At 41.6% G+C, this 26989-nt stretch overlaps 1 protein-coding gene and 1 long non-coding RNA gene across 4 annotated transcripts in view; both read right to left on the bottom strand.

Annotated features, from left to right (window-relative positions):
* LOC113608041 (uncharacterized) overlaps positions 1–26989 on the bottom strand; it is a 542162-nt gene that overhangs the window by 380011 nt on the left and 135162 nt on the right. The gene's annotated exons all lie outside the window — the stretch shown is intronic.
* INO80 (INO80 complex ATPase subunit) overlaps positions 1–26989 on the bottom strand; it is a 131884-nt gene that overhangs the window by 5588 nt on the left and 99307 nt on the right. The window contains exons 28-33 of one of the 3 annotated variants that reach the window (XM_027083906.1): positions 20821–20915; positions 14643–14715; positions 4081–4239; positions 3349–3451; positions 2491–2579; positions 212–367 (exon numbers count right to left, since the gene is read on the bottom strand). In XM_027083906.1, the coding sequence (XP_026939707.1) occupies positions 212–367; positions 2491–2579; positions 3349–3451; positions 4081–4239; positions 14643–14715; positions 20821–20915 (675 nt within the window). The remainder of the gene's footprint in view (positions 1–211; positions 368–2490; positions 2580–3348; positions 3452–4080; positions 4240–14642; positions 14716–20820; positions 20916–26989) is intronic. The other 2 variants (XM_027083907.1, XM_027083908.1) reach the window with 2 other exon arrangements.

The following is a 26989-nucleotide window of genomic DNA, read 5'->3' on the forward strand; positions in this document are numbered from 1 at the left end:
ACCATTTGCCTCTCCTGCCTGGCTTCACTCCTGAGAGTTAGACCCCCTGCTTTGGCTCCAAAGAAGGCAGCCTGTCCTCACTTGCTTTTCTTCCCATGGATTCCACATGTAACCCCTTCTACAAGGCAGGAGAACTCCTGGAAAAGCAAAGGCTACCAGGTCAGGACACAGTCCCCACTGCTGTGATGAAGGCATCTAAAAGGAGCCTCACCTCACTGAAAGGGCTGGGCATGGCTGAGTCCACACTAATGAAGGAGTCATCCCCGTCTGCAGAGAGGTTGGAGTTATCAGCCGAAGGAACAAATGGGATCACTAGGTTCACACCCTCCTTTCTCCTTTTCCCATCCAATTCATCTTCCTTTTTCTTCTGGGAACACACAAATCAAGAAATATGGAAAAAGGATGAGGATAGGCACCAAGAGAAAAGTGGGGTTGGAGAAGAAAGTGATGACAGAAATTTGACTCTTTGTAAAGTTCTAAGTTTCATTTTATTCAATTAGCATATTATTAAAGGAAGAAAAAATCCTAAGGAAGGAGGAAAGGGATGGCTTAGTAAGAGTTTATGCATATTCTGGCACAATAATACAGAGTTGAAAGGCCAGTCACACTGAACTGAAGCTGTGCCAAACCTAATCCTCACAGGGCGGGGTGCATGGTCAGCTTCCAGCATGGCCAAGCTGCAGCACTTCTCAGGGGCTGAACTGACGCAGCCCCACAAGAGGGAGGGCCCGTGCTCTTAGTATATTTTCCCCACATCTGTTTTCACTCTGCCTTCTTTTTAAATATGTATAAGGGGATGAAGGTTCTTATTACACATAAGGAATACTGAGGTGGCTTTTCATTATTTCCTCAATTTACGCTTAAAGACTGAGCGACTAAGCTACACTAAACAGTTCTAGAGCCAAGTTCAGGAGGGCTTTGTCACAGATGAGAGATGTGGAAGAACAGAAAGTGCTTAGAAAATTCTGGGGATCACACCCATCCACTGCACCTAACGGCATTTGTATCTAGACCTATATTAGGGTTAATACGGTATGTCTTTGTGTAGTTTATATTATCACTGGGTATTTGTCTGAAACTTCTTATTCAGAGTAGGGATGGCACCTGATGCAAACTCAGTAAATCCTACAATGTCCTGTTGAAGAAAACCACCCTTTCTTCTTTGCTATTGTTTCTGAATAGTAGTAAGCAATGGGTTAGAAATTTGAAAGTGGAGTCATAAAAGAGAACCTGAGAACATGGGTAGAAATAGCAGCCCAGACTAGGAAGAACGTGAGCCTTCATTCCTAAGATTTTTTTTCAACTCTGTAAATATAGTGAGTACCAAGGGCATCCTTCAGGCTAGAAATAGTTCTGCTTAGCAGAAGGTACAATCGAGGGTGTGGATTGAGCTGGTGTGTCTATCAGAAGATGAACATATAATATAGACAGGCTCCTAGGCTGCTGACCATCAGGGCCATACAGCCAAAGGGACACGAGGCCCTATACAAGCTTGCATAAGAGGAAGAAGTGGACCTCCACTTAAAGCACAACCAGCTTTAACATGTGACTAGACAACATGCTTCAGACAAACCAAACAGTCCAGGGAAATGATACATGGACAAATGTCTGACTTGAGGGCCCAAAGCTATGGCAATGTCTGAATTTCAGCACAACCCAAAGGTAAGCCAAACCCACCAGAAGAAATTAGGAGCCACTTTCTGGAAGGTAATAAAATGGTTTCAAACCAACAGCCTTTATTTATTTATTTTTAAATTAATTAACTAATTATTTATTTGTTCAAACCAACAGTCTTTAGGCATGGTAAGTCTGGGAACCTAGTCAGAACTAATGGGCTGACTCCTGAAACAAGAGTAAGTCCTGGAGACCTCATTTCTGATTTATATATCAGTAAAGATCAGGGGTAAGGATTACTGATATACTTTGGTAGAAACAGCAAGACAGGGAGAAATGTAGGGGAACTACATCCCACTTTGCAGCTAGCCTGGTGGGCTCAAGTAGGAAATGTCAGAAGGGAGACAAAAACAACTCAAATCCTTGGCATGAATTGGAGAAAAAGATGAACAGACTGGCCAACGATTTATTTTTCCAGTAGTAGATGACAATGAATGGTGCACTAGCAGAACTATGGCAGAAAGACTGGATCTAATGACCTCTTAGGTCCCTTCTAAGATTCTACGGAATCTAATAATGTAACATCCATCTTACATTTATTAGACTTATGCTTTTTAACAGTCCCAACAAATGGTGTCCATAATTACATGTAACCACAGACACATGTAATTATGTCTGTGTGGGGAGTACAGTTCTACCAAGGCTGCATTTCTCCTGCTTGATTCTCTATCAGGACAGAACTGCTGTATAGCACACGTAGATGGAGCTGGACACCAACCAGTAACCAAGACGACAAGCCTGTACCCTGAAGACTCTTCTGTAAGGACCACTCTGCACCCCCATCAGTCCCTGTCCACCACCCCAAACTTGACATACCTTCTCTGCGTATTTTTCCCGCTTGCGCTTGCGCTCTTTAACTCGGTTGGTTTCCTCCTGCTGCCGTTTCTCTTCTTGTCGGAGCCTCACTGTCAAGAAAATTTTAAAAAGATCTGATGAAGTATCTGTGGCAATCCTAATCCTCATTCTCTGAAATTAAGGTGGCCATATTCTTTTATATTTATGATTGAAGGTATGACTTCTATCCATCTAAGGCAGATAACTGGTGGTTTTCTAACTTGGAGAATGAACAGAGTTCCTTGGATTCTTAACAGTTTTGGGGTTCAAATCACGATTCAGTGACACTGTCATGGGCCTTTCCTTGCCTTTTATTCTTTTTCCTTTTCTTTTCAGTCTTTTAATATCTCTGCATTGCACAGAGTCCTGAAAGGTTTTTAGAAGGTGGTGGCAAATGTGAGCCCCATAAGAAAGGTGCTTCATCACATTTTCTGATGTGATGCTGTCGAAGTCCTCAGCGGCCAGAAGTACTGGGAGAAGCGTTTGTATGTTACATACAGCAGTGTGCTTTTCCAACTTTTCCATAAAAACATTTCTCTGGATAGAACAGAGTAAATTCATTACTGCTGAGGTGTCAAGGGATATAGCCTTCCTGGTACCCATTTATTTGAAGTCATATTACTCTAACAATACACACGAATTTTCCCTTCTACTCCATAATACATCCTTCTTTGGGTTTTAATATAAAATATTAACCAAAAAAATGTTTCTCCCCAGACAGTCTTTGGCTTTGCCTCCCCTTGGCACAGTCAAGGGCGCCTTTCATTTCCAGAAGAGTGGGGCTAAAGAAACATCTCTGTAAGGAGGAGAGAGCGTTAATAAGAGGTCTAGAGTACATACATTTCTTCTCCAATTCTTCATCGTCTAGAAGAAGGCTAACCACCTCTTTGGGTTTCAAGGTATCCGGTTTGAAGTTTCCACCAGAAATCACCATCCGCTGAATCTGAATATCAAAGCAGATCAAAAACCACCACCATCAGGCATCCATTCCCTTATGACAAATATTCAGAAAGAAAGAAACATCTTTCTTAATCTGTTCTCTGGTGAGGGCCCTGGATTTCCTACTTCTTTTTCATTCGTGTGACTGGCTCATCCAGGTCATTTGTCCAACAGAAAGGAGAACTTCTTTGCTTGCAACTGTTAATTGATAGCTATAAGGTCCAATAATACTGAATCAAGAAGGAAAAGAACCCCAAATAATCATTTCTTTAGAAACCAGCAAATTTGTCACACAACTCAGAGGCCGGTCACACTGAGAGTACTAGGGTGAGAGCAAACGCCATTCCTTCTTCCCCTGAATGTGAAACCATGTCAAATAGGAAAAGGCCATGACTTGGGGTCCTCTTCACATGAACAACAGCTGAATGTAGGTTGTAGACACCATTCTGGTAGAAAAGGAGTAAGGAATGGCCAGGGCAGTAGACTGCTTTTGTATGGGACCTCATTTTATTTTCTATTCACAAGAAATTTTAGTGCTTTCATGACCAACGAAAGCCAAGACAGTCTTAGTCCAGTCAATGTGGCTGGACTATTTTCTCTACCAGCACAATACTTCCTTTGCCTTCTGCTTACCTCACTCTTCTCCTTGGCTCGCTGCAGAATGCGTTCTTCAATGGTGCCCTTACAGATGAGTCGGTACACGGTAACCTGCTTTGTCTGCCCCAAGCGGTGGGCCCTGTCCATGGCCTGCTGGTCCACAGTGGGGTTCCAATCGCTATCATAAAAAATCACCTGCATAGGCAGGACAAGAATACAGCAAAAATGAGGCACTCTCAGGGCAATACTAGGAATTCTGACAGCAACCCAGCCACTCATCTATTTCAATAGTCTGATGCCAGATTTTTTTCTACGATATAAAGATGAACAGGTATCTATCTACTCATAAAACCAAGCCATTCCCTCATCTGCCCTGGGCAAAAGAGACATACTCTGAGCGTTTTTCAGGGTTTTCATTTAAAAAGAGGGAGTGGCAACAATATTAATAGTTAACACTCAGGGCTTACTATTTGCCAGTCATTGTACTATGTGCTTTATGTGTATTAACTCACTTAAATCCCACTACCACTATGATTTAGGTACTATTTAAAACCCCCTTTTTATAGATGAGGAAACTGAGACACAGAGGAATAAGAGATTTTATCCAAGATCACACCGCCTAAATAAGCAGTGGGCCTGGGATGTGAGGGATGTGAAAGCCTTCTCTTTAACCCTAGGCCTACCTTGTAAGAGGCAGACATGGCTTTCCTGGCATTCTCAGGTTCCCATTAACAGGGTCATTTCCTGTCTCTTGAATTCCAGGCAAGAAATGTTTGAAGGGTTCTCTGGAAGTTACTTCTAGTTTGCTAAACAGCAAACACAAACAACAACAAAATGTACTCCCCCCTCCCCTGCCCCACCAGTGATCCTAAAACCAACAGACTCCTGGGTCCTCAGCCCTGAGGCTACTATCAATACAGTAGACCTCCTAAAAGAAAGCCAGTTCAAAATGACCCCTATCTCTCATGCGTCCTCCTCTACATTCAACCAAGTCACCAAATCCAGCCAGTGCTTCTTCAGAAACAAACCTATCCTTTCTACAGTCCACTGTCCTCCTTGACCAGGCCCTCACCACCTACATCTGGCTCACTAATGTTTCTAGACCAGCAGGCTTCTGAGATCTGTCTCTTTCTTCTTCAGTCTACTTCGGGTACCACTGGAGACCATTCCATCTCTCTGTCGGTTATGCTGTTACACACCAAGTCCAAGCTCCCCTCAATAATCAGGTCCTGCTATACTAAGACAACTTCATTTTTATTCTTTTCTAATATAAAAGCACCCCTTCCCTTTTGTCAGATAGGTCTCTTTGGTATCCCTCACTTATATTACGTTTGTTTGTACTACTTCTTGCTTAAGCTGATTTTCTGACTAACAATCAATCCTTCAACTCTTCTCTGTTGATTAAGGTTCAGTTTAAGCTTCACCACTTTCAGGAAGACCTCCCTGATTTCTCTTGCCTGTAACAACGTCTCCTTTTCCTATTCCTCATGAATTCCTATTAGAAGTAACACTGGCTGAAACCTTTTGAGCACTTAAAACAGATGTGCATACATATCTCACTAAATTTTCAAAAAAACCTTATATATTTCCTTCATCTTACAAATTAGGAAGAGACTGGCCTGAGTTCACAATCCTAATAGTCTCCTTCCGCAACGTGCACTATTAGCAAAATGTTGCATCACCTATCCTGGTCCAAGTTCCCACTTAACTGCTACCTTCTAAAGGTGACCAATTGTTTTGTGTGTATTACATATTTTAAAAATCTTCCTGTCTAGTCTTATTTGAGGACAGACACCATCCACCAGTACGAAGTAGAATTCTACAAATATTAGTCAATTGATACTAGAATCTCTAAGGTGTGATCAAAACTAGATAGAGCCTTAAAATGTAGGCTGGGGCTTCTCTGGTGGCGCAGTGGTTGAGAGTCCGCCTGCTGAGGCAGGGTACACGGGTTTGTGCCCCGGTCTGGGAAGATCCCACATGCCGCGGAGCGGCTGGGCCTGTGAGCCATGGCCACTGAGCCTGCACGTCCGGAGCCTGTGCTCCGCAACGGGAGAGGCCACAACAGTGAGAGGCCCGCGTACCGCAAAAAAAAAAAAAAAAAAATGTAGGCTGAAGAGTGATTGATTTCTCTTGACACTGTTCCTCTAGATGCTTTTTCCCTTGCTTAACACCATTCCTAAGTAATTTATTTTCTCATTTAAAAATGGAAGCAATTCTTCTGCCATTTTCTTCAGAATTCACTTGAGGTAAAGATGGATAAAAGGCATCAGTATTTTCAATGCTCTTGCCTCTACTAATAAGGACCCCCACTGGCTCTTTCTTCTGGCACTCCTTTTGTCTTGCTTTCATATGAGATATAATCCCTCAGTTTTTATAGTGTAGGTTAGAATCCTTGAGGAAAAAATTACAAACTGCCTGCCAAAGAAAGAAAATCATTATGAAAGCTTATTGTTAATCCACAGTGTCCACAGATCTAGGATTTGGAAGTACACAATGTTTGTCACTTGTAGAGGAGTTTAGCCACAGGATATTCTGAGCTTCAACAGGATATGAAAAATTTTAGAAAATTCAGTTTAAACTTTCAGGGAGAACAAAGGAAGAGAAGACAGAGTTAATGAAAATGAGACCTCTGGACTTCCCTGGTGGCGCAGTGGATTCCGGGAAGATCCCACATGTCATGGAGCAACTAAGTCCGTACGCCACAACTACTGATCCTGCACTCTAGAGCCCACAAGCCACAACTACTGAGCCCACATGCCACAACTACTGAAGCCCGTGCACCTAGAGCCTGTGCTCCACAACAAGAGAAGCCCCCCTTGCCACAACTAGAGAAAGCCTTTGCGCAGCAACGAAGACCCAACGCAGCCAAAAATAAAATTAATCTTTAAAAAAAAAAAAGAAAAGGAGACCTCCAATTGGACTGGGGGGGAGGGTCATTATTTGCCCAACATACCTAACATGACCTACATATGTGGAAAATGAGAGTTGATGTCACATCCCAAAGATAGTACCTTAGTAGTCCAAGCCTAAGGCAATGGTTCAGCATGAATTCATAATGGGGAATCCTATATTATGAATCATTTCATAGGTGTTTCCTCCATATTTACATTTTCTTCCTGGAAGTCTCAGTGGCAACCAAACCTGATTCAACTTGGGTTCTTTTGAGATCATAAACAATAAGATTAAAGCCTAAGAGATAGGCTTGCAATTTAAAGTCCCCCCTTCCCCCAATTTAGTGGCTATCTATCATTCAAATGGATTAAAAGAGGTGAGGAACTGGGGAGAAAGAGAGAATAAAATAAGATTCTACTTAACCCTATCCAATAAGCTATTGATGTTTAAAAAAAAAAAAAAAAAGAAAGATTCTACTTAGAAAAAGACCCAGGGAAAAAGTATATTAAATATGTGTAAGCTAATGGGTTAAGATAAGAACAGAGAGAACTAAAAACCAAGTTCGATGTATGGTTATTATCTAACTTGACAATAAAATGAACACTGAATCAACCATGACATGAACTCAGGGAGAGGGAGTCAGGGGAGACCATGCCCATTAGAATAGGACAGAGATGACACCTTTGTTTATGGAGCTCAGTGAGACATTCTAGAGAAAATAACAATTAAAGAACTGCAACAGCTGACTTAACTAGGAAAGATTAAAGCTAGTCAGTCCACAATGTGTGGCCCAACAATGACTAAGGGGAAATAAATTACTTGTCAGCACCTTTATGAAGTTGTAAACACCAAGCTGGGCGGGCACTGGGAGGGGAAGCAAGGGAAGAAGGTGGGAGCTGAGATGGGGTGGAGGCGCCTGGCTATACAGGTCAATAAGAGGGAGTTTCAGGGGATGAGGGAGTGAAATGGAAAACAGGAAAATTTAGAGGAACAACTGGAAAAAGCTGACCAACACTTGGAGGGTGGAACTCACTCTTTTTTTCCCCAAGAGAACAGGTGGAAGTTCAGTCCCTTGGGAGGGCTGAAAGCTGCCCCATGTTGTCTCACAGGACATAAGACTTCTCACACTGTTACTAAGGGACAAAAGCTCTTCAATCTCTCTCTACACATAAACATTTAAAACAGATCTCACACAAACAAAACCAACAGTGCAGTTTATAACAATTTCTCACTAAACAATGTCAAATGCAAAGAGATCCCTACTCCAAGAAGAATACACAAAGAACAACACAGGCAGTGAGGGGCAGTTGCCATTAATTTCATGCTAAAATCATGTTTTTACTAACAGAGTGAGCCAGACATAATCCCAATGTTTACAAATACACGTTTATAAATGCACTCTCAATCATAAAACATTAAGTTTTTCCTGACATTTTAGGCAGACTAACCTCTTCCTTGTCCATAAATGGTTCTGGGGATCTTCCAAAGCTGAACAAATCTCAGAACAAAGGAAAAATGCCAGGCAAGCAATTAAGCTTATTGTTTCTCTAATAATACACACACAGCAAGTATAACTTAACTCCACACAAAGCTTTATCTAGCAACTCATTTAAATCTTTTATTTTATTTACTTATTTTTGGCTACATAGGGTCTTCGTTGCTGTGCGCGGGCTTTCTCTAGTTGCAGTGAGCGGGAGCTACTCTTTGTTGTGGTGCGCAGGCTTCTCATTGCGGTACCTTCTCTTGTTGCGGTGCGCGGGCTTCAGTAATTGTGGCGTGTGGGCTTCAGTAGTTGTGGCACACAGGTTCTAGAGCACAAGCTCAGTAGTTGTGGCGCACGGACTTAGTTGCTCCGCGGCATGTGGGATCTTCCCGGACCAGGGCTCGAGCCTGTGTCTCTTGCATTGGCAGCTGGATTCTTAACCACTGCGCCAGCAGGGAAGCCCACTCATTTCAATCCTGTGGTCTCATTTCTTCTGAGTATTCCAGGAGGTTCTAATTTATGAGTCCCTCAGCCCTCCCCTCAAAATTAAATGTAAATTATTTTGGAATTGGGGACTCAGAATATTCAGAGCCTCTCTCTACGCCCCAGGATATAAAGAGAATTCCTACTTCTACTCCTCTAGCTATGGGGTTAGGGGCCTACTTTGGTTCTTTCTGACTGGCAGGACCAGCTTACCTGCATAAGGCAAACTGTGAAAACCAGAAGCATGATGCAGATCTGCCCCACTCAAACCTGCTTATTTTTTGGCCATTTAAATGAATGACTAGGTGAACTATTCCTTAAGAAACCATAGGCCAAACCTGACATAGGCAGGCTGAGAAGAAGGGAAAGATATTTTAATCAAATGAACCAATGCTAGGCCTCCCCAGGTGATCTCATCCAGCTCCATGGCCTTAAATGTTATCTATGACCTGATGATTCCAAAATACATCTTGAGCCTCAAACTTTCTCCTAAATTCCATGCTCTACCACCTGGGTGACAATGCCACTTAATGTCTGGTTAAGAGTCTTGAACTTAAAAAACCCCAAACCAAACTCTTGATTTCCCCTCTCAAACCCGTTCCTCCCCACACCTTCCCCTTAACCAGTCGTTGGTATCTCCATCATTCCAGTTGCTCAGGCTGAACACCTTGGAGTTCTCCTTGATCCACATGATCCACATCCAATCTAGTAGTAAACGCCATTGGCTGTACCTTAAAACTACATGCAGATTCCAATTACTTCTCATCACCTCCACTGCTTCAATCCTTGTCCAAGTCACCATCGTCTTGTGTCTAATTCCTAACTGAACTTCCTGCTTCTACTTCCTTCCCCATAGTCTTCTCTACCCCACCCCCCTGAAGCCAGAAGGACACATTTAAGCTCAAGCTAAAGTTCTTCCTCTGTTCAAGTTCTTCCAGTAGCCTCCCACCTCAAAATCCTAACCATGGCCTATTAAGCCCCACACAATCTGCTTCTGCCACTCATTTTATACCACTCTGCCCTCATTCATTCTGTTACACCTACAAAGGGCTTGCTTCATTGCTTGATTATGCCAAGGATGTTCTCACCTCAGGGCTTTGTTCTGTACTTATCTCCTTTCCCTGGAATGCTATTCTTTTCTGCCAGATGCATAACTGGCTTGCTTTTCTCACTTTCTTCAGATCTTGGTTCAAATGTCACCTTATCAGAGAGGCTTTACCAGCCCATATAAAACAGCAACCCCTGACCTTGAATTGGGTTTTGAAAAACAATCAGAAAGGGCTTCCCTGGTGGCGCAGTGGTTGAGAGTCCGCCTGCCGATGCAGGGGACAGGGGTTTGTGCCCGGGTCTGGGAAGATCCCACATGCCACGGAGCGGCTAGGCCCGTGAGCCATGGCCACTGAGCCTGCGCGCCTGGAGCCTGTGCTCCGCAACGGGAGAGGCCACAGGAGTGAGAGGCCCGCGTACCGCAAAAAAAACAATCAGAAGTTTACCAGGTGGAAGAAGACAAAGTGCCCAGGACGAAGATCTATGATGAGGGAGCTGTTAATGTAATATTATGATACAGTATGGTGGGTTCAGGAAACAAGTCAATTGTTATTACCAGAACATAAATTTTTTTGTTTTTTTCTTTGAAAAATGACGTCTTTGTTTCTGGACAATGCACGCTTTTCTTTAACGATTAAAGCACATGTATAATGTATGTTTGAGGCCACAAAACAGGCTGTTGTAGTTAGCACAGAAATCAGGTCAGAGCCAGAATGATTTCCCTGTACCCCAATATGGGAACACTTCTTTCATCCCATCCATCCGTCCGTGCGTCCATCCATCCATCCATCCATCCATCCATTGGACCACTGGAAGTCACAGGCCACAGGCCCTTCAGAGAGCACCGGACACAGCTTTCACCTGTACCTGCCAAGCGCCAAAGGGCACTCCAGATCCCTAGAGCCTAACAGACCCAACCGTTAGCAAACCTGCTAGTCACTGTGAAGTCAGCCCCCCACCCCACCCCCACCCCACGCCCAGCCCATGCCCCACGCTCACACAGTTGGAGGGCTGGCTTCAACTCTGGTGAGCTGGTTTGGGACTGGAAAGGAGGGAGAGAGCAGAGGGAGATGGTGGGAAGTAGGGAGGGTGCACCAGCCTTCCCCTCCTCAGGTTACTGACGTCCCGGATCTCAGAGTCCGTGTCGCCGTCTTTGACCCACTGCCCCCACACTGATGGCTGGACCTGGTGGCAAGACGCCAAGTGGACCCAAATCCGGATCTAGGTGGGAGGTGATGGACTTCATCGTATGGAGAAAGGGGGGTGGGTTGGAATCTGGTGCCTGGTGAGGTGGCGAGTGGCAATGAAGATCTCCGAGTCCCCCCTCAAAATGATGGTTGCGTCGCCAGGAAATCCACCGACCCCGAGAGAGAGCAGTACCTCCCCCTAGACATAGGCAGAGGCGGCCCATGCCCTGGCGCCACACTGGGCAGATTCTCACTCTCCCAGTGCCTTGCAGGCAACTGTTGAAAGCCCCTTCTTTTCACCATTCTTCCATGCTAGGCCCCCAACCTCTCCCCGCCTCTGGAACATAAATTTTGGAAGGAGTAACAGTCTGGCAATTAGGCTGGAAAGGGAGATAAAGGCCACAAAATGAAGGGCCTTGTATGTGTAAAAGAGCTTATACTTTATCTTGTAGATGACAGAGACTCCCTGAAGAGTTTTAAGCCAGGGAGTAGCATGGTTAATAAAGAAGGGTATAAAAACTAACAGAGGAGGTATGGGGCTAGGGACTGAGACTGGAGTCCAAAAGATCAGCTAGCAAAAAGTGATGAATCTTGTACTCACATTAAGAGTAAGACTAATTGGGCCCACTGCTGCCAACTCCTAGGCAGCTGTCAGAGAGTCCTCTTTAACCTGGGAGAGAACTTTCACTTTGCTGAATTGAATCTGTGTCTGGGTCAGTTCCTACGTGCTCCTCCCTCTGTTTCAAATATGCATTGGCGGGACTTCCCTGCTGGCGCACTGGTTAAGAATCTGCCTGCCAATGCAGGGGACACGGGTTCGATCCTTGGTCCAGGAAGATTCCACATGCCGCGGAGCAACTAAGCCCGTGTGCCACAACTACTGAGCCTGAGCTCTAGAACCCGCGAGCCACAATTAATGAGCCCGCGCACTGCAACTACTGAAGCCTGCACACCTAGAGCCCGTGCTCTGCAACAAGAGAAGCCACCGCAATAAGAAGCCCGCGCACCACAATGAACAGTAGCCCTTGCTTGCCGCAACTAGGGAAAGCCCACACACATCAACGAAGACCCAACACAGCCAAAAAAACAAAACAAAACAAAAAATATGCATTGGCTTCACTCAGCTGGAGCAAAGCTTGGGATGTGAAGGGGGGTGCCGTGGGGCCTTCCAGACTACATAAATGTAATGACTGAGACCACCCACATGCTAAACAGTGTCTCAAGACCCCTAAAGGAACTAAATAACTCATCCTCCAATCTGTGCCCAACTTCCCCCATTGGTCACCTCTTGGTATGAGGGAAGCACCCTGGTGCGGCAGGACTACCAGTCTTCACTCCTGGGTTCACGTCCTAGCTTGATCACCACCTGCCTGGCGTTCTCACACAGGTACCTGGGCCTCTCTAAGGATAACTGTGCTTGGGATGTTGAGACAAAGGCTTCCTGGGGTCGGGGGTGGAGAGGAGGGGAAGCAGGAGACCCAGCGATAAACTCAGGCCCAGCTCCTGGGGGCTGTGCAGAGACACAGGAGAGGAATATCAACCAACCCTGGAGGGGAACAAAGGTGCCGGAGAAGAAGCTACTGCCCCCTGGGAAGCCCCTAAGGGTTTCCACCTCTCTTCCAGCCATGCCTCCAGGACACAGCAGGGCTGAACCAGTGCAAGGCTCTGGAGTATTTCCTCCCCAGTCGGCTCTCTTCCTCCTCTGAGGCTCCCAATCCCCAACTCTGGCCCTTCAATTCACATCATGTGTGAATTTGTTTTCACCTGCCCTGGGAATCCAGAGCCTTCCCTGGACTCCCATCCCCAGCCTTCCCACAGCAGCAGAGCTGAGCACAGAGCCAGGCAGACAAGGCCTAGGGGAAAGGAGGGGTATTTGGGGCCCAGTATAAATAATGAAGTCCTGGACCTGGCTCTCTCATTTGGGGCTACAAGGGTCACAGGATCCCTGAGGGCTATTAATGTGCAGGCACTGGGGTCACATGTTTCTAGGTGACATTTCACAACCATGAGAGAAGGAAGGGTTATTATATTCATTTTATTGAGGAGGAAACTATGGTTTAGAGCAGTCAAGCAACTGTTTCACTTTCACATAGTGAACAGCAGAGCTGGGATTCAAACCCAGGTCTCATTTCTCTAATTTGAAGAAACCCCAAAACTATGGAATCTGCCCTCTATCACCCACAAACTGACAACCAAAATAATTCATCAAAAAAAAAAAGAGTATAACTAACTGGGACAGTATGCTTGAAAACTAGAGTAGAGAACCAAGGGGCAAAGAGAAAGGTTGCTGGTATGACACCAAGTGAGCTACCTCATCAGAGAACCCACAAGAACAACACTACCACCAATGACTGCCTTCTCTTAAGATGACTGAGGCTGATGATGTGCACATAAGATACAGAATCTACCCAGTTATGCCTCCAGCAGTCCCCAGGCCCTGGAACCGTGTCCCAGCATGGTTAATTGGCTGAAGTGGTTTAGATGCCGAGGAAGGTACAGCTGAATCCTATGGTTGATATTCTACTTGGTGATGTTACAGAATCTGTTTTTCATTCTTGAAGGCAGGCAGTTCTACAGTGTAGCAGTTAACAAGGAGAAAGAATGAACACAGCCTAGAAGTGGAACCTGAGAAACATGGGATCTAGTTCCAGCTCTACTGTTGTGAATTTATTCAAGCTTCTTCACCTTTGTACTTCATTCATTTCTCCATGACCCTCCAGAGTTTGCATCCTCCTCATATTTGTGGGGATTCTGATGCTCTGTATTTCACAGAGAGGTACCACAACGATCACATTAAATGACATTTGCAGAATCATGCCTTCTACAAAACAATTGCCCATTTATGCATTTTTATGTGTCAGGGTTACTGATATTGTTTTTAAATATATTTGTAACCTGGGAATAAATCTGAGATACAAAAGGAATGCTCTTTTCTTCTCCCTTTCAGATGCTGAAGTATTCCTCCAAGGAGATTGGGCATAAAAGGATAGATAATTTGATGGGATGTCTTTTTATTTTATTTTTTAAATCACCAATTTCATTGCTCTCCAACCATGTTTATAAGTTCGGGATACAAAAATATGAGTTTTTCCTATGATGGAATAATGCATAAGAGTAATAAAACAACTTTTTGATTTGTTCACTTATAGCTCCTAAAACAAACACATCTGGTTAGTTGAGTTGACTGGGTTTTTTTTTCCAGTTTGTTTATTCACTGACATATTCCAAGTGTTTAAAACACTATCAGACACATAGGAGGCATTTACTAAATATGTGTTGAATAAATGTGTAAGAAACTTAGAATAAGAGAAGGGAGAGAAAAGCCCAAAAGGAAAGCTGAAATGTTCCAGTTCCAGGCAAAGTGCCACTATTGTCTTTTAACACAACAAGAGACAAAGAAATAAAAAGTCTGTGACATATAATAAAGGATAAGGCCAACCGAACAACATATTTATAGTAGAAAAACCACATATCCAGTGTATTTTTGTGCTCTTGTTACTTACTGTATCTGCCGCAGTCAGATTGATACCCAGTCCTCCAGCTCGTGTACTTAGCAGGAACACAAAAATGTCATTCCTGCAGAAGAGGGAGGGATATTTTAAGAGGAAAAAATGAAAAAGAAAAATGGCATGTGGCAAAAGAGAGGGATCTCCGGACGAAGAACAGTGTCTAGGCCTAGAAAGAGTTTTGGTGGTTACCCAGACCTGATCCAGGTTTCTCTGACACACCTTACAAAGGTGCTCTGTTGCTAAAATCAAACCATGGCAGTCACCTTCCAATTTGCAGATAAACTTTTGCTGCCCACTAATATTGACTGATAGGCAATATAATTATAAACATTTGGCAAATGTAACAGAAAAATATGCTATGGAAGTAGAGACCTCTCTTTCTGTAACAGTCATATTTTTAGCAAGTCAAACTATTCCCAGTTCATACAGAGGGGACAAATAAGTCAGTATCTCCTGGTGTTTCCCCAAAGAATCATGACTTCCAACAATCTGGGAACTAATGATTTTAACTCCAAAGCACTAAAATTCATATGAAGAAAGTTAGTCCCAGAAAAATGACCCGAGGTCAGGATTAAGACTCAGATGATGACTTCTAAGTATTACGTTGAAGTTAGGATCAATCCATGAAGACAGGCTGAAATTAAAGTACTTTTTGACAAATGCCAACATAATCCTTAACAGAAACAAGACAGTTTTCTCATTTTCCCTCTACATCCTACATCCTATTAAAGAAACCCAGAATTACAAATAAATCAGTAGGTGCCACTGTCATTCATTCAGGCAGCAAATATTCACTGAATATCTTCTAGGAACAAGGGCCATGCCAGATCACAAAGAGCAGTCTTCGACTGTAAGATTTATCTATGTATACACATACAACTAGGGGCTCAGTTTGAGCCCAGTTCCTGCAGATAACATAAATATATTTCAAGACTATCTTGCATTTTCATGTTCCTGCCACCTGAGGTTATTTTCCAGAACACTTCTACGGGAAAGGGACTACCTTATACTGGTAAACAAACTTTACAGCCCCCTAAATCAAGCTGCTCACCCCCTTTCTCTATGACTATAATGAGGAATAAAAGTAGAAATTCATTTATATCAGTGTTATTCAAATTGCAGGTCACACCTATCATTGGTCAGGTCACCCCTATCATTGGTCATGAAATCAGTTTGGTGAGTCTGGACCACATAAATTAAAGAAAGAAATAGAACAGATTAGAAAATATTATAATACAACAAAGGTCATAAGGATAAGTACTGTTTTGTGATTTCAGATATGGTAGATATGTATTAAATCCCAACGTAAGATGAATTTTATTCTGTGGGTTCCAGTTTAAAAAAAAATAAAGAAAAAAGAAACACACTGGCATCAGGATGCTCTCATCCCTTGATGCTGTTCTTCCTTGGTAAAGTCACTTGGCTGCTAAAGGTCTGTTTCCTGTGCTATAAAATGAGGATGCCCTGAATATAGTTGAAGTGACTAAATGATGACATATCAATGTCAAACATGAATACCAGTGAAGGAACTATTCTGAAATAAGTATCCTGGTTAATCCCTAAGCTGGGTAGGTCCTAGTAGAAATCTGTCCATTAATTTGCTTTCAATTAAACACAGCTTTCCTAGAGGCAGACATGGATAACAGATCATGTTTGGAGGCTTCTTGTAGGGCATAATTCCAAAAGTATTGTACTCTCATGAAAGTTCTGCTCGTTTATCCTTGAATTTTATCATAAAGTTTAATATTTCAGAATTTTATCTATAAGATGTCATCTTTCACGGTTAAATCATAAAGGGCAAACCAAAAAGTTAAAAGGCATCTGCCAGTTTACAAACACATTTTCCCATAGATATGGGATGATATAAATGGAAGCTTGATACCTCACAGCCCATGGGAGAATATTTAACCACAATAAGGTTTCAAATAAAAATTGATGTAGCCTTCCAGGGCCATACTAATCTCTATAGAATAATCCTTCCCACTCTGGCCTTAGGAAGATTGCTCAGTCCCATACATCTCTCTTTCCTGCTCTGTGGACACAGAGGCAGGGGTCAGAGGCTTCTCTCCGATATCTGTGTAAGAGCTGATGGAGTCACCCGATGCCTAGGACTTCTTGTTGGTGTGGGGATGGGGGAACAGGGATGGCACAGGGAGGGAGACAGAAGGCAGCTGGGATCTATAGTAAAAGAGTAGAGGCAAAAAGATGGGTCATTTCCATAGTCTGGACAGTCAGAGAGGTAAGTCCCCAGATGTGGTAATCATTCACAAACAAGGACTATATACAGAAAAAAACACTAGAGAAAGGAATATAGATAAAAATAAATTAGAAGCAAAACTTAGAAACATTAACGGTGGAAAATGTTTTTTTGGGGATATTAACGGTTTATTGAGAAGATGCTTTTAATGATGAGGTAGATGGTAAGTAGCAACGTTTGCCTGCATTCAGTGTAATTTCATCATACTGTAATGGAAAAATAAGGATTATGGGAACCCTGGGTGATTAAAAATCAAGGAAATTAGTGTCCATCCTGGATCACACTGTTGGATCATATGTAAACAAAAACACATCTAAACTGAACTGTTGAGAAGTTCCTTTCTACTTAATAAATCTAGTATTGATAATGTGAATTAATGTTTTGGGAGCTGACTAAAAGGAAGAAAACAGAATCCCAGAAGGCAACATGATGGTCTGGGTGCCCTCTAGGGGCTATAAAGGAATCTCAACTCAGGGTCTCTATTGGAAGGGGCCATAGAAACCAGGTTTCAGGGGGGTCTGTGAAGGAGCCTATGAAATCATGTAGCAAAGACATGTCTAAGTCTCACTCTTACTCTTCTTTAGTTAATGGCCCCTGAGGCTACTATGCAACAAAATACTCAAATAGTGCTAGGTACCTAGCTGACTGCAGTGAAGACTTGCTGAATGACTGAAAAAGAGCCAGAATTAAAGATACTGGAGCTTTATACTCTCACCAAGAAGGAAAAATCCACACTACACTCATTTTTTCTCATGTTTTCCAAATGGTCACCCGAGTAATCAGATAACCAGGGAGATCCATTTGGCAAACGTCATGGGGTAGGAGGAAGGGAAGCAAAGGCCAAGGCAACCCAGAGCAAAGACCTTGTGAATGGCTTCTAGGATCACGCACTGGTCACGTGTCCTGAATGTTGCCCAGTCAGGACATCCTGGCCAAACAGTCTTTAGTCTCAGTCAGACTCTTTCCTGGAAGGATCCCTCATAAATAAATCTTGTATAAAGGGAATGTAAATGGCTTTTTATAGGAGTTCTTGTTTACTCTGGCTGACCTTTGAGCCACAGGGCTTTCCAGTTGAAACTACAATTTTTTCTTTTGATGTCTTTTCATTAATAATAATGAAAATATTTGGCAAGTCATGCTTTTTTGTTTTCAAAAACACCTGTCTTTTTCTCTATATTGGGCTACTGTTGCCATTCAAATTTGTAAATTTAGATACCATTTGGAGGGACCTGCCTGACAAGCTCCTAATCAGCATAGGCACAGTTCAGATTCTACACGTGACAGGTAGGAGATTATTTCCTAGCCACAATCCTAACTCTACCATCTAGCTCATATGTAGGAAGGGAAGAAGACTTTAGTCTGTTTTTTCATTTTACCTAATATTAGATGCAGATGCAGGTGTTAAAATGATTGTTACTCAGTATCTAAATAAAACTCACTGCTCCCTAAGTAATTCTTAGAAGTTGTAGAATTTGGATGCTCAAGTAAGGTTTTCCAGGAAAGCAAAAAAACAAGATATTTACTAAGCAGATCTAGTATAATTTAATGGTGAAAATACCCTTCTTTTAAAGCTAAGCTTTTCAAGACTAATGTGTACTACTGTGATTGCCCAAGTAATCACAAGTTAAATAAGAGATTTTAGAAGTAGTAAATTAGATACATCTACTGATTTTTTCCACTAAAAGGTCACTGTAAAATGTGGTGAGCCCTGGATCTCACAGTCCAGTTTTCTGGGAATTGCTTCACCTAGAAGAAAAATTGTAGCTCTACAACTCAGAAGCCAAAACTGTTAGAAGTCAACATAATACAGCTCTGACTGGACTCTAAACCAGTAGAATTTTCTACAAAGCAATATGACAATATGCAGTCTTAAACATTCATATTCCTTTACTCAATAATCTCTCTTGTTTGGATCTATATTAAGAAAATAATCTAAAATGATGACAAAGCTTTGTAAAAAAGATACTCAAGATTTTAACAACAGAAAGGTGGTATATCCAATGTAATGGAATATTGATCATTAAAAATAATGATTACAATGACTTTTTTAATGATATGTGAAGACCTTTATGATATACTGTTAAGTTGAAGAAATGAGGATACAGTCATCTCTACAATATGGTATCAACATATAAATCTAACTACATACACACATCAAAGACAAGAGGAATAAACCAAAATGTTAACAGTGATGGGATTGTGGGTGATTTTTACTTTCTTCATCAAATATTTCTCTAATTTTCCTCAACAGGCATTTTATATAATATACAATGGCCCCAACTGTTACTGGAAAAAAAAATTAGCTTTGCTATAAATGAGATTCTCAAATGTACAATATCAAACATACTAGTGGAAAAAAACACAAACAGTAATAGGCAAAAGATCTATTACTTAATGGCTTTTCCTCTAACACATAACGCATGCTGCCTCATACCAATGTGCCCAAATCACTTAAGTGCTGGCATTCCTGGAGAAAACATAGGCACCCTGGGGGAAACATACAGTCTATAGATCTTGTATGTAAGATTCTTGTCATTTGGAGCTCTGAAGGTTGGACTAGATAAGGACATAGTGAAATGTAATTCATTTGATTTCAAAATCAAGGAAAGATAAAGATCAGCTGGTAAACTTTTTTGGGGGTGGGGAGAGGTGCACACAGTATGGAGTGCTAGGAGGCACTACTATGATTATACATGTCTCACTCAAATAATTTAAGAATCGGTCGAAAGCTTCTGCTAGGTAAGAAGCTAAGTTAGGTCATCTACCACCTGCTTCAGGTAACAAACTAAAATAGGTCTAAAGTAGCTCTTCCCCTCCATTGTTGGTCAAACAGGCACCTGAATGCAGAAGTAGTTTCAACCTAGGAGTTACTGGTCTGAGTATATACTGCAAACCAAAACATCAGGATGTATCTCCTTACCCATGCAGTGTTATAAAGGACCGTGCAATAGCAAAAATTCTCAATCAGAGGATAGTCTATGTTGAACTACGGATTTGTTTTATGCTGAAGTAAAACATGCTTTAAAACTGAAATGAAAGAAACTAAAAATTGCAACCTAAATACAAATGGCTATGTGCTTAATTTTCTACCCAAGAATTCCAAAGTTAAATATTAACAGACTACACAATTAAAGACCAAAAATTCAGAATTGTTCTGACTTACAGAACATTAAGATCTTACTCTATTCCTTAGTTCTCCAGGTCTAAGGAAAATTAAGGGTGGAGTTCAGGAGACCTGTCACTAGCAGACGCCAGCTTTCTCCTTGGAGAGAGCAGTAAGCAGACCCTGCTTATTACAATGAGAACCTGCACTTGGGATAATTATGGCTCTGTAGGCCATCAGCATCCAGCAGGCAGTATTTGAAATTTCATAGGCTCATTATCAGGTGGGAGAAGTACTATAACTGAGAGCTGCCAGAGGAATAGATTGCACACTACTGCAATCTGTCATACTGCACTGTACTACTACAACATTAGAGGGAAAGCAGGAAAAAGGAGGTATTTTTCTTTAAACTTATACAAAATGAAATGGGTAAGCAAAAACAAAGAGAAAATCAACTGTAAGTCAATACCCAGAGACAGCCATTGTTAACATTTAGGAATATAGCCTTGTGGACTTTTTTCTATGTACATATTATTCACATAAGGATCCTGGTTCATACTCAGAAATCATTTCTTTTATTGCCCAAAGAACCAGGCACCGATTTGGCACTAAAATTACCAACTATTCATTTCCTCTCTCTTTCACAGACACACAAATCTAAACCACTATAAGCAGATATAGCTACCTCATAAAATAGCAGAAATTATATCATGATTGCTTAACAATCTGAGATGTGTTGGTCTTTCTTTTAACTCACCATCTCAACTAGAGGAAAATCAAATGACCATTTTTGTAATTCCTATTAACATTACCTGGTCTGAAAATCAGCAACCATGTCCCGCCTCTCTGAGATCTTGGATGAGCCATCAAGCCTCATGTAGGTATGCTTCCTGTAAACCACATATTCCTGCCAATCAGAGTAAAAAGATATAATAAGTTTGATACAAATTACTGCATTCTAATTTCCACAAGCATCTACCCACCTCATCCATATTGGGGGCAAGTCATTCTATCCAGAAAGAGGAGAAAGCAATCTCAGAAGTACAGGAATTTGACTCGTAAATGAGTTTATTGTCAGCGTGCGAAAATAGAGGGTACCCTGAAGATTACAACAACTCTCAATTTCATCTTAGAAACTAATCTTATTCCTACAGATTTCTGTAGGTTTTGTAAAAAAACAAACTGAACAAAATGAAATCTGTAAACCAAAATGGCTTTTCAGTCACTAACCAGATGTCTCTCATGGCTATGGAATAGCCAGTTTTCTTTCAGCAACACCCACCCCAGTGGGTTTCTCTCTAGCAAATTCTTGCTGACCAAAGTCCTTGAATTTACAACCTAAGCTCCCTTCTCCCAGCACAGCATACATCACTGTTAAGGGAGGCCTAAGCATCAGAATGAACAGAAGACAAGGTAACTTTCCATGGCAGAGAATGTTCTTGGCATTATCTGTAAGAGGAATTAAAACTTTTAAGAATGGAGAAGAGATTTCAAGAGATAAAATAGAGGGGATGTATCTCTATTCTTGGAAGCTGCAATTCCTCTTACAGATATGTCCAAATGAGCACTGATTTCCTTTCTTTACCCCAATTATATGGATTATGTTTCAAAAAGTCCACTTGCAGAGGGACTGTTACCAAAACCTAATATAGGGACTTCCCTGGTGGCGCAGTGGTTAAGAATCCGTCTGCCAATGCAGGGGACACGGGTTCTAGCCCCAGTCCAGGAAGATCCCACATGCCGCGGAGCAACTAAGCCCGTGTGCCACAACTACTGAGCCCACATGCCTAGTGCCTGTGCTCCACAAGAGAAGCCACCGCAATGAGAAGCCTGTGCACTGCAATGAAGAGTAGCCCCCGCTCGCTGCAACTAGAGAAAGCCCACGCGCAGCAACGAAGACCCAAGGCAACCAAAAAATGAAAAGCTAATACAGCTGCCTATTTATAAGAAACACCATGAAGCAGTTTTTTCAGTTCAAAGAAACCTTTTTCCTATTGAAAAAGACAAATCATTTCTACATTTGAGAGATGTTTCTATTAATTAATTTTCTGTGGTCGAATGTTCTTCCACTGTAGTATTCTCATTATGGACCTCTTATACCTGGCTGGGTACTTCAGCACAGAAGGTTGTTACAGTTTGGTATGACTGGTATAGTGTATGTGGCAGCACTCTTAGAGCAAGTTGATGTGTGTGTGTGTGTGTGTGTGTGTGTGTGTGTGTGTGTGTGTGTGTGTGTGTGTGTATAGATATGTATGTGTGTGTGTGTGTGTGTGTGTGTGTGTGTGTGTATATATATATATATATTTCTTTTTCTTCCTTTTTTCACTATTTCCTTCTGTCTCCAGGTGGTTCTCTAAGGGCTTTGGTAATCACAGGGGGGGCAGAAAGTATTCAGTTAAAGCAAGCTTCACATTTAGTGGTAGAGCCCTATAATGGGAATGGGTTAATGGCAGAAGAGTAGGGGGTGTTTGGATGAGGAATTCAGGAAAGAAGATGAAAAATGACAGCATGATGATGGTCTTTAGAGGCTCACTATACCTGGGCAGCTAATCCAATCAGGAGATGTTGCCATCCAGAACAACAAAATACCTAGATTATAGAGAGACAGTCCACAGATTTGAACTTTAACCAAAAGGTGGGTTTCCTGCATAGGCACTGCACTCTTTTGCCTTTTGAACCAGAACTTCCAACTTTAGTGACAGGACTGATGAATGAACCTTCTTGTAGATCTTGCTGTTCATATCATTTATATATCAAGGTCAGAAAAACATTAGAGATATTAATCCTAGGCCATAATCAAACTAACACTGATCATAGACAACCTGTTACTGAAGCAACGGAAGTGAATCTTTCCCATTTGCTGCTTTAAGCCTTTGCTCTCTCACCCAGGGGAATAGTGGGATTTCAGAAGGCTTAGTTGAGTTTAGATCCTATTTCAGTAAATAGCTTCAAAACAACAAGTAAATGGACATGGAAACAGCAGTGAAAAGCAGAACAGAGGAATAGCTATATCCTGACAATACAGAAAAACATCTATAAGATAAAGACTGAGCTAAAAAGGCAATTCAGTATTTCTTTCATTCAGAAATTCTGGCTACACCAAAGCTATCCTAGACATCTCTCTAGAACTCTAGGCTATTTGGGAAAGATAGTTAATTTAATCAAATGCTCATCCGGAAAGAAAAGCCTTATTTTTTCCAGTTGTTAATTTCAAGAACTATTCCATTCTTAGTTCAGTTCTCCTATGATCCTAAAAACACCTAATGATTTAACATAAAATGTAATTCTATTTTTTAAAATAAAAAGACAAATTCTAACAACAAATGATTTGATAGTAGTCGTAGCACTTTTGAAAAGTTAGTTTAAAAATCTATTTAAAAAAATCTATCCCCACTTAACAATCTCTATATCAAAAGGTTTTCTAATGGTTTTCTAATATCCATCTTAAGAGTCTTGCTTAATATATTCTTTTCAAAGCCAGCAGCTGAGACTGGTTAATTAGTAACTATTTGCTGAGTTTTGCAGTTAAATGTCTTTTATTTTTAAACAAACTTTATTTATTTATTTATTTATGACTGCGTTGAGTCTTTGCTGCGCATAGGGTTTCTCTAGTTGCGGTCAGCGGAGGCTACTCTGTTGCGGTGCGCAGGCAGGCCTCTCATTGCAGTGGCTTCTCTTGCTGTGGATCACAGGCTCTAGGCTTGCGGACTCTAGAGCACAGGCTCAGTAGTTGTGCTGCATGTGCTTAATTGCTCCACAGCATGTGGGATCTTCATGGACCAGGGCTCGAACCCGTGTCCCCTGCATTGGCAGGCGGATTCTTAACCATTGCACCACCACTGAAGTCCCTTAAATGTCTTTCAAGGATGGCACAGCATTCTCATTCATCCCCCAATAGTCTGTAAGTAATTCACTCCCATGCCTGAGGACCACTGCTGGATGACTACTGCTTGCTGGATGACTTTACTGTGTTTTGTAGGAACCGTGTCATGTTAGCACTCCTGTGCATTAAGAAGGGCTTATGGTACAGAAAGGCCAACCGTTACCCAGTTCTTCCTGCCACTTGGCACTCTGTAGAAACCAAGGGCATTTCTAACCCAAGTCTACTTGGGTTATTTAGGAAAAGCTCAGAAAATGATCCATCAGTATGATTAAATTTCTTGGAACCTTGTAAACCAATAATTCCTTTCCACTTAAAGCAGCGAAGAGAAAAGAGAAACCAAATGTAGACCTTCCCCTCCCAGCAGTCTCATAATTTAGTATCCTCCCTTAATTAAATAAATATGAACACCAGTATTCTCAAGTGGATCAATAACCACTAACCAAAGTAAGCTCTAATTCTGCTTGAACTAATAAAATAAAAATTATGGCTTTTAACATTTAGGAAGTCTTTAGACCTATACAGTTCTAGTAGATACTATTTTTAAAAATTATTGAAGAAGCCAAAGGGGTTATGGACAAGATGTACTCTTGGCATCTGAGTAGTGATTTTCAGCCGGGATTAAAATTCCTGGGTCCCACCCCAGGAATTCTGACTCTGTAGGTCTGGGTTAGGGCCTAGACCGGTTTATTTTTAAAAAGCTCCAAAGATGACTGCAATAGACACCCTATTTCTAGAGCTAAGAACAACCACTCCAGAGGGAAGGCAGGGCAGGGTCCCTTAGAATCATGCTATCTCAGCATGGCTCTCAGATGAGCAACACATGAAGTTTGTTAGAAATGCAGAACTGAGGGGCACACCCCATATCTAGTAAATCGAAATCTGCATTTAAGAGGTGTGACTTGTAAGTACATTTACACTGTTATAGAACATACCCTTATGCTATTTCTAAAGCACTGGAATACTTTTTTCAAGAAAACTCTTATATGGAATCCCTCTAATATAAAATAGATTTTTTAAAAAATTACTATTCTAGCTAACAAAGAAGGGTAGGGAGTCCAGGCCCCACCTGTTTAATGTCTACACCTAGGTCTCCTGTCCTATACCCAACCCCATCAGTTGAAAAACCACTGTCTTAGAATACAAATTGAGAAGACAGGTCAGTTCTGGAACACGTCCCTAAGTCCTACTTTTTAAGCAGTAGCATGTGAACAGAGCTATTAGCATAACTCAAAATAGTTTCAGCAAGTGCCTCTCAATCCTTTAAAGTATACTAAATAAAATCAAACATTCACACACCCAGGGGTGTAAAACAAAGGGTCTAGGTTCACCTTGCAGTAGTGATAATGATGATGACTAGCATTTACTGAACATTTACTAAGTGACAATCACTATTCTGTGTATTTTACCTGGTTTTGCTTATCTAATCCTCACTATAGCCTTTCAGGTAGGTGTTATTATTGTCACTCCCATATCTTACAGATGTTAAGCAAGGTCTCTAAAGTGACACAGGCAGTAGGCATGGAGCTAGGATGGGAACTCAAGTAGACTAGATCCAGAGCCTTTAGCTTAACCCCTCCACCTACTGCTTCCCAGACAGAACAGAAGCTCACTACCACTAGCGGAAAAAAAGGGGAGGGAGAAGCCCCACAAGGTTCTTAATATATTATGACTATAATGATGAAAGGGTAACTGGGCACTTGAAAAAATAAAGGCAAATGTTTATATATCCCTAATGCAAACCTTCCATTCTGAGACTTCTTCACTATTTCAAAGTTGTCTCTGATGTTCATTTTAACCCAATTTCACTGTCACAAAAAAATTTGAGGGGAAGACTCAGTATGATCCACAAACCTGCAGACCTAGTGTAACTTTATTTTCCTGGACACACCCTTTTCCATCTTTGGTGTATATCACCAGCAAAAAGCGAGGCTCCCCTCAAGGTCTATTACAACTTCTGTTTTGTCCAAGCAAATTGCACCAAGTAAGTGAAATATGATAGTTATCCTTCCTTTATCTAATATAGAGCCCTCTGGAGCAATCACAAAGCATTCATGGGCCCACCATAATCTGCCTTCACCCTACGTGTTATTCCCCTTTCTTCTATACCACATGCTCCAGTTACGCTAAACTACTCCCCACTGCCCAATGTCTTGTACCTTCCCACGTCTGTGCCTTTTTACATCTGGCTTCCTTAGTCTGGAAATGCCCTTTTTCCTCATGGTTGAAATTCTATTTAAGTTCAGTTCATATGTCACTGTATGTGAAGCCTTCCCGAAGTGACCCAGTTGGAAATAAATGTATCATCCCTCCTGCTATCTTCAGCTCTCTTTATGCTTTATTTTTGGCATTAGTATCAGGGTACACTTGACAGTTATTTGTGTGAGACATATATATACATACATACATAAATCCTTCACTAGATTCATCTCTTAAAGTCAAAGACCACATTTAACTGGTATTTACCTCTGCCTAGCACAGTGCCTCGCTCACAGTTGACATGAAAAAGAAATGGACTAAACAGAATAAATATAGTGTGGTTGTAAGCAAACACATTTCTTTCTATTACTTCTAAGACCTAATGAAAATGCTAGTTAACAGTGACCCCAATTTGCTTTTCATTCCACGGAGCAGTTTTAAAATACTCAGTTTCCCTGTATGTTCAGAATCACAGCTCCCAAAGGTTACTTGGAGTTCTAAGAAAAGCCAGCCCATAAATGATAGAATGTCTGTTTGGGATGAATCCTTCCCCAGTGAGGTACTTGCTGACTAGGCAAGTTACACAACCCAGTGTCTCAAATATCATCATTAGCTATGGATTATCTGTATTTAATTCTGTGTTGCATTATTTTCATATATTTGTGTAGTGCAAGATTTGTCTGGGCTTCAGTACTTAACAATCACACATACAGCACCAGTTGGCTGACCCTTTCCAAGTATTTCTGTATCGCATAGAAAGTACTGAGGCTTATTTCCTTGAACTACAGACTCAGTTGCTTGATGCAATAGGAATGAATCTCAAAAGAGATGACTCAGAGATAATGTAAGTCATCTGTAGTGAGTTAAAAGCTCTCTGCAACTACTAAACTATGGGGAGGGAT

This window comes from Aethalodelphis obliquidens, unplaced genomic scaffold (assembly GCF_003676395.1).
Source record: "Aethalodelphis obliquidens isolate GAN/ISIS:26980383/991018 unplaced genomic scaffold, ASM367639v1 scaffold51, whole genome shotgun sequence".
NCBI classification, from domain to species: domain Eukaryota; kingdom Metazoa; phylum Chordata; class Mammalia; order Artiodactyla; family Delphinidae; genus Aethalodelphis; species Aethalodelphis obliquidens.